Genomic DNA, 19,199 nt, shown 5'->3' on the forward strand with positions numbered 1-19,199 from the left:
ACAGCATAGCCGGTCGAACCACCACTCGATAAAATTTACCCTTAAGTCTTAGAGGCACATTCCTATCACACAAAACACCGGAAGCAAGCCTCCACTTCATCCATCCCGCTCCGATGCGATGTACGATATCTTTGTCAATCTCCCTGTTACCCTTGATAATAGACCCGAGATACTTAAAATTCGCTCTCTTGGGGATAACTTGAGCATCAAGCTTAACCTCTACATCTACATCACGGCTTCCGTCACCGAATTTGCACTCCAAGTATTCTGTCTTGGTTCTACTCAGTTTGAAACCTTTAGACTCCAAGGTCTGTCTCCAAACCTCCAACCTCGCGTGAACTCTACTACGCGTCTCGTCAATCAACACTATATCATCGGCAAATAGCATACACCAAGGCACCTCCCTTTGGATGTGACGCGATAGTACATCCATCACTTAGGCAAATAAAAATGAGCTAAGAGCCGATCTCTAGTGCAACCCCATCACCACAGGGAAATGCTCTGAGTCACCACCCACAGTCCTCACCCGAGTCTTAGCATCATCTTGCATATCCTTAATCACCCTAATGTACGCTAACGGAATACTGCTAACCTCCAAACACCTCTGCAGGACCTCCCTCGGAACTTTATCGTATGCTGTCGCAAGGTCAATAAGCACCATATGCAAATCCTTCTTCCTCTCCCTATACTGTTCCAGTAATCTCCTTACTAGATGAATCGCTTCCGTAGTCGAATGCCCCGATATGAATCCAAACTGATTCTCGAAAATAGATATGCACCTCCTCACCCTGGCCTCCACCACCCTCTCCCAAACCTTCATAGTGTGACTCAATAACTTGATACCCCTATAATTGTTGCAATTTTGGATATCACCCTTATTCTTGTAAAACAGAGCCATCGTACTCCACCTCCATTCTTTGGGCATCTTCTTTGCCATAAAAATAACATTAAACAGCCCAGTGAGCCACTCCAAACCTGCCCGCCCCGCGCTCTACCAAAATTCCACCGGAATTTCGTCTGGCCCCGTCGCTCTGCCCCTGCACATCTTACACATCGCCCCTTCCACCTCCTCTACCGTAATCCGCCTACGGTACCCAAAATCCCACTGACTCTCGGAGTGCTCCAACTCACCCAGCACAATGTGTCTATCCCCCTCCTCATTCAACAGTTTATAGAAGTATGTCTGCCATCTTCTCCTAATGAGTGCCTCGTCCATCAACACTTTGCCATCCTCGTCCTTGATGTACTTGACTTGGTCTAAGTCACGGGCTTTCCTCTCCCTCACCTTGGCCAACCGGTACAACCTCTTGTCCCCGCCTTTGCCCTCGAGCTCCTCGTACAAACGAGCAAACGCCGCGTTCTTAGCCGTCGTAACTGCTAACTTTGCCTCTTTCTTTGCCTTTCTGTAACACTCCCGATAAGTCATTTTTTCCTCCACGTTTGTACTCTTTACTAAAAAAAAAAAGTTAAGTATGTTTAAATTCAAATTCAAAAAGAGTAACTAATTATTAACAATACATAATGCATAATTTATTTATTTTTAAAATTTAAATTCAAAAAGAAACTAATTATTATCTAACCTTACTAACTTTGTCCTAAATTGCCAACTGACCTATTGTGATTGTTTAAAGATTCAAGAACTAATAACATATAACGGGTGAAGGCCTGTGATGTTCTAAATTAGTTCTGACATTGCCATGCGACTGTATTATACGATGGAATATTATCAAATAGAGATGTTCTTAACATTGCTATGTTGCTCTATTATACTAAGGCATTTGTGATCTACAATGTTTTAGTATTTAGCAATGCATGGTTGCATGAATGCTTTGAATATGAGGCGATTCATCATAAAAGTCGGGTACATATACCTTTATTCTACTTATTAGCTCTTCTTCGAAGCCATTGGATGGCTTTGTTTCCTACCAAACTTAAAGAACAGTTTGGTTGAAGGTAGAGACGGCAACAAACTATTTTTATAATAAGTAGAAATACTTGCATATAAAATTACACAAGGTCATGCTTTTCTGCAATGCCGTTTTACAATACAATAAACCTTACTGGATAAATAAATTTATTCATCAGCTCTAACTTCTTTTACCAGAAAGCTAGCACACTTGTATAATTTATGGAATAACAACTCCTACTCAAATTCCAAACAAGAGCAAGATCGGTCGGCTATAATTTGAGGCAGGTCATATATTCCTCCAAATCCATCCAGAAACATATAGGATTAGAGGAGACACTTTTTAATTTTTCCAAAGTTCTCTTATCCTCATTGCTGCTTCAACTTTGAGCAAACAACTTTACACTCGTGACTGGAAACACATGGAAGATATAACAGAATTACCAACTGAAAGAAAAAATAAAACACACTTTTCTTTCTTGCATCTATTTAGCACAAGAGACGTGATACCAACCTAAGAATAAAGAAACTTATCGAGCCCAAAGAAAAGCAGTAAGCTACTTTTAAATGACATATGAATGAATTCCACTTCTCTTCGAGGGTATTCAGACCAATCAGCACAAGTGTGATCCATGCATGAGACATTAATCAAATACATAAAAAAGGAATATTACCTTATCACCATCGTAAATCATTACTAAGTAAATGCCAGTAATTCTTTCATGATGATAGTTAACTGAAGACCCCGCTTAATCACCTTGAACACCACATATTTTTCTCAATCAACTACCAAGATGTCACGACCCCAAAATCAATCCGGTCGTGATGACGCCTATCATGAAACTAGGCCGGCCGACACATTTCCAAAGTAGTTCAACATTTCATTTAAAACTTAAATAACAACTTTTTTCAACTGAATTCCATAAAAAGATATAAAATCAAAAACCAAAATGCGGAAATAAAAGCCTGACCTCGGGTGTCACTAAGTCATGAGCAATACTACAATTGTTCCGAAACATAACAAGACCAAAATAGTCTGAAAGTAGCCAAAGTATACTAGAAGGAAGACAAAGAAGGAGAAAGGCGGGACTGCGATCGCCAGGCAGCTACCTCACTATCTCCAGTGATAATCCGCGACTGGAATAGTAAACAACCGCTGCCATAACCTAAGATACCTGAATTTGCACACAAGGTGCAGGAGGTAACGTGAGTACACCAACTCAGTAAGTAACAAGTCCAAACTATGGACTGATAGGTAGTGACGAACTAAACCTCAGCAATTATAACACATTTAAATTGTACAATAAAGTAGGCATGCTGGCAATTCAATTATTCAACTCAACAGTAAAACAAAATACCAATCCGAACAATATGAAGTATAAAGCTCAGCAGATCTCTACACGCCAATGCCAGAAATGTATGAAAATACACCGTGTGCTCCTACTCTCAAGTGCTCAATCACTCAATACTGCATATGGCCATCCGGTCCAGGGAAATCCATCCCGAAATATATACAACGTTGACTACAAGTCATCTAGTACCGAGGAACAAGGGTAATCCAACCTGAGGAGAAATCTATCTCCAGGTATACATATATATACACACTCAACCACTCGGTACCGCATATGGCCATTGGCCCAGGGAAATCCATCCATGTGGAGAAATCCATCTCCATATATTAATACTTCGGGCAAATCCATATCCAGGGAAATCCATCCCTCAATAATATCATCCACGCTCACTGGGGGTGTGTAGACTCCGGAGGGGCTTCTTTCAACCCAAGCACTATAACAAGCCAATGAAGGCATAATCAATAATATGTTGTGGCGTGCAGCCCGTATCTCATAACTGTCACTCATAATCAGTCTCTCGACCTTACTCAATCATCACTCTCTAGTCTCACACACATGGGCTCACAGTGCCATGAAACTAGCCCGTACAATGATATGATGTGCCAAATAACTACAACCGAGACTGAGACATGATATGATATGCATTAACAAGACTGGGTACAGAATACCAGTGAAACTAATGAGATGACAACAAGAAACAACCACTCGGTTCTCAATAGTATTAGCGTGAAGCCCTAACATGATAATTAGCATGATTTATAACTCATTAACTTAATAACATAATCATAACACAGATATCAACAAGAAATAGTCACTACGCGATGCCATGGAATGAACTAGGCCACAATTCTCATGGTGCACGCCCATACACCCATCACTTGGCATTTGCGTCACCTTAACATTTAATTATATACCACATAGTTCGGGGTTTCAAACCCTCAGAACCAAGTTTGGAAGCGTTACTTACCTCAAACTAAGCCAAATCCTACTCATCTATGCCTTTGCCTCTGGAATCGGCCTCCAAACATCCCGAAATTCACCCAAACCCAGCCCCCAAGCCCATGTCTTGGAATCCGACAAAAATAGCAAAACTAAAAACTCCTTCCACTCACAAATCCATACATACAAGATTTGTCAAAATCCGACTCCATTTGACCCATCAAATCCTCAATCAAAACTCTCCAAAATCCAAACCCCTAACCCCTCATTTCACCCTTAATCACCACTAATTACATGATTAAACCTCAGAAAACTACCATAATCACGAGTATTAGGTCTCAGATTACTCATATCAGTGAAAACCCCCTTGAATCCCTCTTCAAATTGCTCCCAAAAGCTCAAAATCTGGATGAAAAATGGTGAAGAATGACCAAAATTCGCGAATGGGCCTTTTTATACATTCTGCCCAGTACTTCCGCATCTGTAACCAAATTCACGCACCTGCGGTCCAAATGCCGCATCTGTGCATTTCAGTTAAATTTCCAGCTTCTGCACTTGCGCCCCAGGCCTCGCACCTGCAGGCTTGCAGATGTGGTCCAACTTCCGCTCCTGCGGTCCTTTTCTACTTACGCGGTCCAATTTCGCTTTTGCGGACCTCGCACCTGTGGTCCCCAATCCACAGGTGCGGAAATGACAGAAGCAGCAACTTCAGCTGCTCAAACCAATTTCCAACCCTTCCGTTAACATTCGAATTCATCCCGAGGCCCGCAAGACCTTAACCAAAAATACCAACAAGTCATATACAACTATTCAAACCTTCAGAACACTCTAAACAACATCAAAACACCAAATCACCCTCGGATTCAAGCCTAAGAACTTCTAAACTTTCGAATTCCGCAAACGATGCCAAAACCTATCAAATCTCGTCTAAATGACTTGAAATTTTACACACATGTCACAAATGACACCACGGACCTACTCCAATTTCCAGAATTTCATTCCAACCCCAATATCAAAATTTTCACTACCGACTGAGAAACGCCAAATTTCCAATTTTGTCAATTCAAGCCTAAATCTACCACAGACCTCCAAATTATATTTCGAACATGCTCCTACGTCCAAAATCACCTAACAGAGCTAACCGATCCATCAGAATACACATCCGAGATCATTTACTCATAAGGCAACATCCAGTTGACTTTTTCAGCTTAACTTCAAAATATGAGACTAAGTGTCTCATTCCTCTCCAAAATCACTCCGAACCCGAACCAACCAACCCGATACCACAATATAGCCGAATAACACATAAAAAAGAAGAAATGGAAAAAATGGGGCTATAACTCATGAAACGACCGGCCGGATCGTTACACAAGATGTACTCTTTGTAAGGAAGATCACCTAGGATTCAAGCATACAACTTCCAGATAGTCACAAACTACAAGTACCTCCAATAACACTAATACTCGAGCTTCGTACTGTGTGTAAAGTTTGCAAAAGAGGTTTCAGCTACAACTTCTTATATCAACTAAATGAAAAACTGATGCTAGATATACTAATAACTTTAGTAAAGCAAGGAATAACTTGCAAACTCACATGATTTAACTCAGTAGGAGTTAGTATGTAAATTATTGTACATTCAGACATGAAAAGTTGAGATTTTTATTTAGGTATTGCTGGATATTCAAAATGTGAATTAGTCTCGTGTATTTTATAATAGTGTCCTCAACATAAATTTTAAAGAAATTAATGCAAGGAGAAAATGAAGAAATCGTAGATCTAGACTCTAGAGACGGTTTCTAGAATAATATCCTCAACTTAAATTTTGAAGACAAAGAACAGACATGTCAAACTCCGTAACAAAGAAGAGACATGTCAAAACTCCCACTTCAATCGATCTGCAACAACCTTAGTCTTCTTAACTTGACTTCTAGAAAAAGTAATGTTAGATTTAGAGTACAGGGAAGTTTATGGATTTAAAAGCACCAGTTGTGCATCTTATTTCCTATTATCATATGGAACCACACAACTATTTTTGTCTATACTTCTTAAATCATGCTTCTCCCAAACACAAAACTAATATGGAGTTCTGTTTTAGTTAAAAAATTTCGAACAAGTATCATTGGAGTTTGAAGTAAGAAAATATACATTTCATAGAATAAAAAGCCTTGTAAACACTTACTAAGCAAAAGATAAGAGTTCTGATAGTCATTGAACCCTGTCTAAATATAATAATAATAGCCAACATTGTTTATCCCTTTCTTACCTGATATCAATTTCTCATGAATGTCATTTCTGTTATTTGATAAAAATTCCGCAGCAAAATGGCTTTCTTAAACCTGCAATACCAACTCTTACTTGTGAAAAATTTGTAGAAAAACTGTTATCATGTCAATATTAAAAATATCTCGAAAGAAAGGAAAAAGGATATATGGTCATTAAATAGAGATACCAGATACATAAAATCTCACAAAACTTCATTAACAAAATGTGAGAACACAACCTTCACTAATACGGTAGAAGCAATAAATAATGGAGCTTTACCTTAAAATCATATGACTTATAAGTTTAATGCCACAAAAATTCATATAAAATATGAAAACTTACTCATAAGAATGAAATTGATCTTCTATAAATACCTAATAGAAGACTGGAAAAGCAACAGTATATAACTCAGAGGACATCTATTCCTTATCATAAACATCAGACAACGAAGCAATGACATGGCTCTAAAGACAACATTTCCCACATTGTATTGGGAAAAATCAAGTTAATATATTGAATTAATTATGTGATGACATGTCATAACACGTGGATCAGTAAAGGAATGACAGTTGGCGAAGAATAGTTGAAGAGATATGAGCTTTAACAGACACGGGCAAAGATCCAAGAAAATCAGAAGGAATGGGTGCTCGAACCTCTTCATAATTTGAAGAAGCATCAGAAGAATGAACCTAGATAGCAAAGAAGTTTAGATACGTATTATCTATAGTCAATGAGCATTAATTACAGGAAATATTATAGAATCTGTACTGAACAGTTACGATTGCCAATTATAACGTTACATTAAATGTCATTAATTGTCCATAATAACTCTATTATGGAAGGAAAGAAACATATTACTTAGAAATAGCTATAAAAGGTGAGGAATGAACATCTGTAAGGGCACGAAATACTATTGGAATACACTGATTTACTTTGCTTTTTATCATGCTATTATTTACATCAATTATTCTTATTTCTATTTGATTATCAGTAACTCGAGTTCTTCTAAAAACAGGCTTTGACCGAAATTCCTATTTTTGGTTAAATAAATTGGTTCCGTTATCAGGAATATGATAATCTATTACTTTATAAATTGACCTTTTTTGTCAAAACAATCATGTCAAATGTCAATGACAACAATCAAGGAGACCGTCAATTCCAGGAGAATCAGCAAGGCGATGGAACCCCGGTCTCTTCCCCACGAAATTCTCCTCGACAATCTCGAGAAGGAACTCCTGATGGATATTAATCAAATGCGAACGATCAGTTTGAAAATAATGAGGCTATTAATGAAGCTTTGAAAAGGTTAATTGCTCAACAGGTTAGCAATGCTCTTGAGGCTTTTGCTAACCAGTTGCCAGCTGCATCGCCAACATCAACTCCAAACAACAACAGTTTAGAAAATCCTCGCCCAGGACTCGTTAATTCGGGCATTGAGGAACTCCTAGCAAATCTCGTGATGGAGGGTCACGTAACCCAATCAATTCTGATTTACAAAATTTAGTACTAACATTGCAGAAACAGCTCAAGGAGCAGAGCGACCGCATAGAGCAAATATCTGGAGTACCGCCTGTAATCAAGGGAATAGATATGGACAAATACTCACAACAACCTTGGAAGCCAAGTGAAGCTCCTCTACCAATTCCGAAGAAATTCAAGATGCCCGATATTCCAAAATACGATGGAACAACTGATCCACAAGATCACGTGACTGTATTCACAACCGACGTAAAAGGCAACAACTTGACCAAGCAAGAAATTGAATCAGTATTGGTCAAAATATTCGGAGAAACACTCACTAAGGGAGCATTAACATGGTATTCTCTTTTACCCGAAAATTCTATAGATTCTTTTGTTGAACTTGTAGATTCATTCATCAAAGCACACTCGGGAGCTCAAAAAGTTGAGAAAAGAATGGAGGACATTTTCAAAATAAAGCAAGGAGATACGAAGCTACTCAGGGAATTCGTAAACAGGTTCCAGCGTGAAAGGATGACGTTGCCACGTGTACTAGATAACTGTGCAGCTATAGCGTTTGCCAGCAATCAAAATGAAAAAAGTTCAGAAGCCACAAGGAGTCTCAAGGAAAGTTTACGATAATTTCCAGCTACAACTTGGACTTATGTTTACAACAGATATAGCACAAAACTGCGGATAGAAGAAAATACCATCATTCAATCCCGAAGGGATAAAAAGGTAAGTTCAAGGCGAACTGAAACTTAAAAAAGTTCCGGTAAAAATAGGTACGAGTCTTACATGGGACCAGCGGGAAGAGACTCACGTTCAAAATAGGAAAACCCAAGGTACGATCATAGATCAAGAGATAGGGAATCAGGTTCATCATCAAGGTTCGGAAAAGAATAAAATACACGAGAAATGCGTGATATTGATAGAAGCACGAAAGCAAAGATCGTCAGTTACAGTTTTAATGTTAGCACATCCGAATTGGTGGCTGTTTTAAGGAATATAGGAGACAAGGTACGATGGCCAAGAGAGATGAGATCAAATTCGAACAGGCGTAATCCTGATTTTTTGTGCGAGTTTCACCACGATCACAGCCACAAAACGGCATATTGTAGATTACTGCAAGGTGAAGTAGAACATTTATTGAAACAAGGGTATTTAACTGAATTATTTAGTGAAAAGGGAAAGCAGACATATATGAAAAATAGACAGGAGCCTCCAAAACCCCTTTCACCAAAAAGGATGGTTAATGTCATAAGTGGAGGAGAGGAGATCTATGGCGTAACAGCAATGAGGAAGGTGTCAAAAATAATGGTTACACATGGGAAGCGAGTTCGGCAAATTTTGGAAGAAGATAATACTATTTTTGATGATGCAGACGCGGATGGCGTGCTAACCCCACATAATGATGCACTGGTAATATCTTTATTTGTACATGACACTAACATGAAATGCGTTTTGGTTGATCCAGGTAGTTCTGTAAATATCATTCTGTTAAGAGTGGTAAATGAGATGCAAGCTGATGATAAGTTGATACCAAAGGCTCATACATTGTCCAGTTTTGACAACTCGAGTGTTGTAATAAAAGGCGAGATAACACTCACCACATTCACTGAAGGAGTAGTCAAAGACACCAAATTTCAAGTGGTAGAAATGGATATGGCTTATAACATGATTCTTGGTAGACCATGGATTCATGAAATGGAAGCTGTTCCATCAACATTGCATCAAGTTATTAAATTTCCTTCACAATGGGAAATACGAAAAATTCGTGGTGACTAGCAAGCGTCTAGGAGCATTAATTCCGTAGCATATTCTAGCTTAAAAAACGAAGAGAAATAGTAATCACAGAATCTAGTTGAGGGTGCTGCAACACAAGCCTCAACTGAGAACGGGCAAACAGATGTAGACTCGAGGCCTGATACCATCCAAGAGCCAAAGAAAAATGAAAACATCAAAACAACGATTGAGGAATTGGAAGATGTAGTATTATTTGCACCCTGGTCTGAAAGGAAAGTCTACATTGGGGCTAACCTAATCCAAGAAATAAAACGTAAGTTGACTGAATTTTTGAAAACTAACGTGGATTGTTTTGCCTGGTCCCATTCTGATATGACAGGAATACCTCCAGAAGTGATGACCCACAAGTTAAATGAAGATCCATCATACCTACCTGTCAAACAAAAGAAAAGAAAGCAAGGATCTTTCAAAAATCAAGTGATTAAAGATAAAGTACAAAAACTTTTAAAAATTGGGTCCATCCGCGAGGTAAAATATCCAAATTGGTTAGCTAATACTATAGTAGTACCTAAAAATAATAGTAAGTGGAGAGTTTATGTGGATTATACTGACTTAAGTCCTAAAGATTCTTTTCCATTACTGCATATAGATCAACTAAATGATGCTACTGCAGGACATGAATTGTTAAGTTTTTTAAATGCATATTCAGGGTATAATCAGATAAAAATGGATCCTATAGATGAGGAAAAAATTCATTTATAACAGACAGAGGGACTTACTGTTACAAAGTAATGTCATTCGGTTTCAAGAATGTTGGAGCCACATATCAAAGGTTGGTGACCAAATGTTTCAAGAACATCTAGGGAAAACCATGGAGGTCTATATAGATGATATGCTGGTCAAGTCACAACAAGCAGGGGACCATATCCAACACTTGTCTGATACATTTCAGATTCTTCGTAAATTTAACATGAAATTAAACCTTGAGAAATGTGCATTTGAAGTTTCGTCAGGTAAGTTCTTGGGATTTCTTGTTTCTAACCGTGGAATTGAGGTAAATCCCGATAGATTAAAGCTGTTGAGGAAATTCCTGATACACTGATAAGTAAAAAAGAAGTACAGAGACTGACAAGAAGAATAACAGCTTTGGGAAGATTTATTTCAAAATCATCAGAAAAATGCTTCAGGTTCTTTTCAGCCCTAAAAAAGTAGGATCAATTTGAATGGTCTGAAAAATGTCAACAAGCGCTTAAAAAATTGAAAGTATATTTGTCAAATCCACCGTTGCTTGCAAAACCGAAAGATGGGGAGAAACTACTCATCTACCTTGCTGTTTCAGAAGTAGTGATAAGTGCTGTGTTAGTTCGAGAAGACAAAGGTAAGCAGTCTCCGATTTATTATGTTAGCAAGTCATTATTAGATGCTGAAACTCGGTACCCTCATCTAGAAAAACTTGCACTTGCGTTAATTATGGCATCTAAGAAGTTAAGACCTTATTTTCAAATTCATCCCATCTCTGTAGTAACCGTCTACCCCTTGCGTAATATATTGCATAAACAAGATTATAAGGGAGATTAGCCAAGTGGGCCATAGAACTAAGTGAATATGACATTACATATCAATCTAGAACTGCAATAAAGTCACATGTTTTAGCAGATTTTGTTGCAGATTTTAGTCAAGGAATACAACTAGAAGCAGAAAAAGAACTGCAGGTATTTAAAGGGTCTAATCCAGGAACTTAGACCTTATTTACCGATGGTTCATCGAATGTGAAAGGGGCAGGTTTAGGTATTATTTTGGTACCACCCACGGGAGAAACCATACGACAAGCCATAAAATGTCACCTTATTACTAACAATGAGGCAGAATATGAAGTTGTAATTATAGGTTTAGAACTAGCACGAGAGCTTGGTATAGAACAGGTCGTAATCAAAAGCGATTCACAGCTCGTAGTTAACCAAATGCTGGGGACTTATACAGCCAGAGAGGCAAGGATGCAACAATACCTGTAAAAGGCACGAGATTTGGTCAAGCAATTTCAAACTTGGAAAGTCGTGTAGATACCAAGAGAGGAAAATGCAGAGGCTGGCGCCTTAGCTAATCTTGCATCTGCTGCAGAAGTAACGAATGACGAAAATGCTTATGTGATTCATTTATTTCACTCCGTACTTGATCACGACAAAAATGAGGTAACTTTCAATAATCTAACTTGGGATTGGAGGAACGAGATTGTCAATTTTTTGCAGTATGAAATTTTACCTGAAGATAAGAAAAAGGCTCAAGCACTTCGCAAAAAAGCTGCTCGATACTGTTTAAAGAAAAAAAGTCTCTATCGTAAAATGTTCAGTGGCCCTCTAGCAAGATGCCTCGACCCTTCTCAAACAGAGTATGTGATGAGAGAAATACACGAGGGACACTGTGGAAATCACGCGGGAGGAAAATCTTTAGTGAAAACCATGATTAGAGTCGGCTATTACTGGACAAAAATGGAAGAAGACGCGGAAACATTTATGGCTAAATATGACAAGTGCCAAAGATACGGTAACAACATGCATCGACCTGCTGAATTATTACATCCGGTCATTACACCGTGACCTTTTATGAAATGGGAGATGGATATCATGGGACCACTACCGCAAGCTAAAGGCAAGGTACGAGAAAAAGAGGTCAGAGATTTCATTTGGCGAAACGTCATATGCCGATTCGGGGTACCAAAGGAAATCATATGTGATAATGGCCCGCAATTTATAGGCACGCAAATCACAGAATTTTTTCAAAGTTGGCAAATTAAAAGGATTACTTCAACGCCTTACCATTCGGTGGCTAATGGACATGCTGAATCAACAAATAAAGTCATATCAACAACTTGAAGAAAAGATTAGAGGAATCTAAAGGCAATTGGCCAGAGGTGTTACCTGGGGTCTTGTGGGCTTATCGAACAACCGCAAAAATAAGTACGAGGGAAACGCCGTTCTCATTGTATACAGAGCTGAAGCCTTAATTCCAGTCGAGATAGGGGAACCAAGTACGAGATATGCACAAGCTAATGAGGAATCAAATGAAGAAGAGATGCGAGTAAACTTGGATTTACTTGAAGAAATGAGGAAAGCTGCATTAATAAGGATGGCAACACAAAAACAAGTTATGGAGCAATACTATAACCAGAAAGCTCGTCTAAGATACTTCAAGATTGGGGACTTCGTACTCAAGAAGGTTTTCCAATCCACGAGGGCAGCTAATGCAGGAAAGTTAAGTCCAACTTGGGAAGGACCTTATAAGATTCATGGTATCGCAGGAAAAAGGAGCATACGAACTTGAAACATTGGATGGAAAGATTCTACCTTCAAATTGGAATGTTGTTCATCTGAAGAGATACTATTTCTAAGGAAAATAAATATCTACGGGCAGGCAAAAAGCTAGCCCGCACTAAATGATGAATTACGACCTGAAAAGACACGTGGAAAGAACATAATTCCCGGTCTAGGGTTACAACCATTCTGATGGAAATTTAAACGGGTTAAGCAGTCTTCATCTAAAATCATACCTCCGAGTCCCGTATGTTTTTTTTTTCCAGGAAAAGGACCGGATGGAAGGAATAATCAAGTGCTCGAGATTTCATACTCCAAATCTCAAACACTTGGGGGACTATATAATATACATATGATATATGTATAAAGAAGGCAAAGAGGACTGAAAATAATTAAAGTTCAAGTCAAGCCCAAAAGTTTACTCATCAAGTATATCAAGTTCAGAGCAAAGTCACGAGCCAATAACACAAGCCAATCAAAAAACCTCCATATAGATTTCAAAATCTTATGATGTCTAAGTTAAAGGCAATATTTAGCCATGAGTTATAAAAAACCCTTGGATTTTCTTTCCTTTTTGCAAATCTGTTGTAAAGAAAATAGTTACGGAAAAGTAATAGAAGATATTTAAATACATATAAGATGTTATTTAAACTTGACAAAGTTCAAATGAAAACTTTATCAAAGTTATTTCAAGAAACATGTGTGTTCCTACTTTTTTTTCGTATATTTACACCATTATGAAGTTAAGACGTCTTCTTCATTAAGTGTCGTATATAAAAGGGCACTCTTTTATAATTTCATGTTTGATTCAAAGATCCATGAAGTTAACAAAGCATTTTTTTTAAAAAAATGCAAAAAGGGTAAGACAAAACCCATGAATTAAAAAGCAAGACCTTGAATTTATATAATGAAACAAGGCAAAAAGAGTAAAACAGAAACTCAAGATATTAAGTAAAAACGAAAACCTTATAATATTACGTTTAGACTAAGTATGAACTTAGTCATAAAACTTATTGTCATTTTTTACAAAATGCCCCGAAAAGGTCTGGGGACTTGTCACTACCAAAAACTTAACCCCCAAATGGGACCAGGGGTAAAACTACAAATTCCACCAAGAAAGAAAAAGGATTCAAACTTCATAAACTTTTACTGGGGAGTAGAAGAAGAGTCTAAAGCAGCAGCATCAGCAACAGAAGGCTCGATTTGATCTGAAAGAGCTGGGACATCCACCGCACCTACATTAGCTTCAACATACTCGGGAGTATTAGCCATGGGAGAAGGAAAACTTTGGTCTTGCTGAGTTTTCTCAATGGTTTCCTTTATTTTAGCTAACTCAGCATTCAAATTAAAGCCCTCTTGGCTAGCCTCCACTAGGGTATCATGGCGTGTGTTTAAAATAGCCCAACTCACTTTAATAGCAGTTTTGTCCTTAAGAGCTTCATAATCCCTTTCCCATTGGTCAATCTCATTTTTGAGTTCTTCCTTCTCGGCCAAAGCAGCATCATAAGAAGATTGCTAAGGGGCAAGTGAACTTTCCAAAATCTGACTTTATCAGAAGACACACAAAGATCCTCTTGGGTCTGGGTGAGGGTCTGAACAAGTTCACCTGCATAAAATTCTTCTTCGTTCAGCAAGACCCTCAATCCCCTAATCTCTTCGCTGGCTTTGGAGAGTTGCTCGAAAAATGATGTCTCAAGGAGATTTTTATCCTTTCCAGCCTGATTGGAAGAAGCTTTCTCAACTGCTAGCTCCGATGCCATAACTCTAAGCTGCTGCTCTAAGGTACACTTGCTTTCTTCTAGAACTTCCATCTCAAGTTGAAGACTTTCATATTGCTCTTTCCAATTGTCTGCTTTAATTTGATAATCAAGCATTAACTACTCCGTAAGAGAAACTCTCCATCATCTCTGTGTCAATAAGATTGATCTAAAAAAAGAAGAAAGGGGTAAGAACCTTAATAAAAAAAGAATGGAATAATGCGTAAACAGAAGCAAATACCTTCAGTGACGATTGCACTATATCATTTATCCAAGTCAAAGAACTATGACTCTCAACCTTGGACTTTTCGACTGGACTGATCAAGGGTTTCAACCATACGTTAGCCTGACCTGACTTTTTCAAAATATTACCATCGAAAGGGATCTCAATAGTAATATGCTTTATCGCTCTACTTCCACTTGAAGAACCAACCTCAGTACGAGGAATGGTAGTAGTAAGAATTGTGGAGGAAGTCATAATAGCTTGGGGCGGATCAGAAGCAGTAGCAGTAACAACTGGCAAAGAATGCACCACAAGGAAAGATATGGTAAATGAGGCAATGGGTACTTCATCGGAAACTAAATCCAAATTTTCACTATCAAACCCACGAGGAAAAAACTGTTCATCTGAGTCACCAGCTGCCGCAGGAGTATCATCATCAGAACTCACCAAGTTGGCTTCAACAGGCTCGGTTAGGGGAATGGGGAGGAGTTGCTTCATCATATAAAAAGACGCGTCTTTTGGCCCGCGGCTTTTTAACCAAGGAACTTCCATCCTGTTCCTCTTCTTCCTCAAAATCTTGGGTTGCATCAGCCTTCCTTTTCGATGAAGAGCTCCAGATTATCTCTTGAGCTCTTTCCAAAGAAACTCTGGAAGGCGCGACTACTTCAGCACTTACACCACGTATGGGGAACCTTGATAAAAAGAAGGGTCAAATAAATTCTAAGGTAAAGAAGATCGAAAATATGGAAAGAAAGTGGATAAAGCATTTACCATGAGTTTTAACCTTCCAACCAAACCTATGTGAAAGACTTTTCCAAGATCTACCTTCCATCGGAGCAACAGTCAATAACTTCTCTACCCAACCACGGAAATTGGGAATCTCATTAATAGTTCCCAAGGTTTCTGAAAAAAGAGAAAGTTAAACATCTGCGGGAAAATAAACCCTTTCAAAATGGAAAAGAAAAAAAAGAAGAGAAAACTGCAAAAGTAAAACTTACGCGCAAAATTCCACTTTTCAGGGGATGGTACATTTTCTTTACCTACTAAGCCTACAGTAGGGGCAACAACAAATCTGGCATACCAGCCACGGTCCTTGTCATTCTCAGGGCTAATTAGAACTCTCTTACTTCTCGCTACTAAAGTAAAAATCCCATGTCGGAAAAGCTTAGGGGAGTAGAGATGGATCAAATAGAAAAAAGTAAAAGGCAAATTAGCAAATCTTGTTAAGTGCCTTAGACAAGCAACATCCCTCCATACAATGGGGTCAATCTGTCCTAGACAAACATTGAGAAAATGACAAAACTCAATGATAACAGGATCAATGGTGGGGTTTAAAATTCAGTGTAAAGGGATATGTATACACAAATGAAAATTCGGTCATGTAAGATGTAATTCTTTGGTTTGCATTAGGAATTATGATAGGGAAGTCATGTCTCCAATTCTAATCCCTACGGACAACAGAAATTAAACATTCAGTAATTTGAGAAGGGTAAACATCAGCACGATCCAAAGAAGATATAGAAGAAACTTGATTTCTAATCGATTCTCTATCAGAGTAAAAAGATATTTCAGAAGGGACAATTTCATCTACTAAAGGCTCACGAACTGGTTCACTAGAATCTTTACCTCTAGAAGAAGATCTATGTGAATGAGAACCCCTAGTTCTAGAAGGAGGGGTAGAATTCACTGGAGGTAAAGAAACACCTCGCACAGATGAAGACCCTAAACTACGCAATCTTCCCCTCTTCTACTTCTAACAGAAGCAAGAGAAAGTTCATCAACAATGGGGACTCTTCGAGGATTAGGGTTAGAAGAAGACATAGCTGTATGAGGAAGAAAACAAGAATGAATATTCTAAGATAAGTAACTTTTTATGAGAAAGACAAAGACAAAAACTATATTTATACTCAGAAGCAACCGTCAAAGAAAAAGGTGTAATGATAAAAACATCATGATGGAAATTGTCACTTCGTAATTGATGAAGTCGCAAAAAAGCCCTAAAAATGCTGAAGAGTCGCAGATCCAATCAGAAGATGTCATGTGTCACAAGCATTAAATGAAAGTGACATATGAAGCGTCAGTTCCAGAGAAGGAATAATGGCGGCAAAAATTCCCGCTTTAATGAGGTCCACTTCCCAAATATTCTATTGTTGAATAAATGGCAAGTGGGGGACTATCTGTATTGGAAAAAATTAAGTTAATATATCAAATTAATTATGTGATGACATATCATAACACGTGGATCAGTAAAGGAATGACAATTGGTGAAGAATAGTTGAAGAGACATGAGCTTTAACAGATACGGGCAAAGATCCAAGAAAATCATAAGGAATGGGTGCTCGAACCTCTTCATAATTTGAAGAAGCATCGGAAGAATGAACCTAGATAGCAAAAGAGTATAGATACGTATTATCGGTAGTTAATGAGCATTAATTACAAGAAACGTTATAGAATCTGTACTGAACAGTTACGATTGCCAATTATAACGTTACATTAAATGTCATTAATTGTCCATAATAACTTCATTATGGAAGGAAAGAAACATATTACTTAGAAATAGATATAAAAGGTGAGGAATGAATATTTGTAAGGACACAAAATACTTTTGGAATACACTGATTTACTTTGCTTTTTATCATGCTATTATTTACATCAATTATTCTTATTTTTATTTGATTATCAGTAACCCGAGTTCTTCTAAAAACAGGTTTTGACCGAAATTCCTATTTTGGTTAAACATACATATCTAAATTTTTCTTTATTAACACCATTCATTCAAGTCGAGAGCAGATATTTTATACAATCAGACTACCAAATATTGCGTTGAAAGTTTTGCACATGTTAACTGTTGTTACTTACTACTACAAAATCAACATACACAAGAGAAAACAAAAATAAAAGCTATTGTAACCGAATCTAATATTGAGGAAATTATCCATATTTAGAAATCGCAACCAAATCTAGGTACAAAATCTTTCATCTATTTTCTGAAAATTATAAAGCTACATCAAAATTTGAAATTGGAGTTTGGGTATTTGGAATTTTCTAACCGGTTATTTTGGATGAAAATGCAAATTGGCGTAATGCAGTAAACTAAAAAATTCCGACCAAGTTAAATCTGAATCAATAGAGGTACATGCATTCCCCAATCATTCATAAACCCAAAAAAATTCTGCCGAACGCAACACTTGAGACGAAAAAGAGGAAGGGGAGATGCAAAACATGGAGAAACAAAGAGATGAGAGAAAGTTAACCTTTATTTCCGATGAAGAGCATCCAATTGTCTTTCCTTTCTGGCCTACACTCTTCTCCCTCATGACTTACTATCTAACCACAAAAATTCAAATTAGATTTAACAAAAAAAACACTTTAAATGTCAGATTAAAGAGCATTATACATACAGATAAAGACAAAAAGAGCAAGATTTGACCCAAATGTGGAAGAGGAATTAACCAGCAAACTCAAAGTGTCTAAAAGAGAACCGATAAAGAAAAAAGAGGAATGATGCAGTGGCTACAAAAATAAAAGCCACGTAAGTTCGACAATATCAGCTAATAGGTGAAATGATTATATTACCCTTGATTTCAAATTTATTGTCATAAAGCACACACGTCGAAACTTTTTCTCTTCTCCATAGTTAAAATATAGAATAGATAGATTATGTGATGCAGTTGTAAATTTATTACATATTTGTAGGTAATTTTCACAAATTAGATTTGATAACTGTTTTAAAGATTCGGGAACTAATAGCATATAACAGAAGAAATTATAAACGATTATTTGTAGGATGATAATTGATAATCCAAAGAAGGATGTAGATAATTTGCTTTAGTGTGAAAAAGAAGAAGATAATTTGAAAAGTTACAAGACATTACACAAAGAAAAAATCAAAAACAAGAAAGTCAATAAAAAATTTGGAAAGTTACAATATGATTCATGTATATGATATCTTTAATTTTTAAAAATGGTAATAACAACAACAACAACAACAACAACAACATACCCAGTATTATCTCACATCATAGGGCCTAGGGAGGATAGTGTGTACACAGACCTTTTTATTTTGTTTAAAATGGGAAAAATTATAAACAAAATTGAAAAGGAAAAAACTTAAATTAGTAGGTGATAATTTGAAAAATATAAATTTATGGTGAGGATAATTGTATTTTGAATAAATTAATTTTCTACTTCTGTTTCTGTTTCTTAGAAGAAGCTAGAATTTTTTACTTTTTCACAAAAGCAAAAAAA

At 37.3% G+C, this 19,199-nt stretch overlaps 2 protein-coding genes across 14 annotated transcripts; both read right to left on the reverse strand.

Moving 5' to 3' along the window:
* Positions 1-991: 991 nt before the first annotated feature.
* Positions 992-1,426, reverse strand: LOC107782187 (uncharacterized). Its single transcript, XM_016603041.2, has one exon. The coding sequence runs from the start codon at positions 1,424-1,426 to the stop codon at positions 992-994; it is 435 nt and encodes a 144-aa protein (XP_016458527.2).
* A 631-nt stretch (positions 1,427-2,057) lies between these two features.
* On the reverse strand, positions 2,058-18,478 carry LOC107782190 (uncharacterized). Of its 13 annotated transcripts, XR_012711738.1 has the most exons (7): positions 18,353-18,478; positions 18,206-18,278; positions 15,723-15,854; positions 10,006-10,096; positions 6,461-6,533; positions 3,017-3,081; positions 2,058-2,318 (listed from the first exon to the last, which is right to left on the reverse strand). XR_012711738.1 is itself a non-coding variant. In XM_075257410.1 (6 exons), the coding sequence occupies exons 2-5, from the start codon at positions 18,225-18,227 to the stop codon at positions 6,467-6,469; spliced, it is 312 nt and encodes a 103-aa protein (XP_075113511.1). In that variant the 5' UTR covers positions 18,228-18,278; positions 18,353-18,478; the 3' UTR covers positions 2,058-2,318; positions 6,461-6,466. The 13 variants fall into 13 exon arrangements, 6 of the variants coding, with proteins under 6 accessions (XP_075113511.1, XP_075113510.1, XP_016458529.1 ...); XM_075257410.1 differs by lacking the exon at positions 3,017-3,081; XM_075257409.1 differs by lacking the exon at positions 2,058-2,318 and having other exon boundaries at positions 2,767-3,081.
* Positions 18,479-19,199: the final 721 nt, after the last annotated feature.

Source organism: Nicotiana tabacum, chromosome 7 (genome assembly GCF_000715075.1).
Source record: "Nicotiana tabacum cultivar K326 chromosome 7, ASM71507v2, whole genome shotgun sequence".
Lineage (NCBI taxonomy): Eukaryota > Viridiplantae > Streptophyta > Magnoliopsida > Solanales > Solanaceae > Nicotiana > Nicotiana tabacum.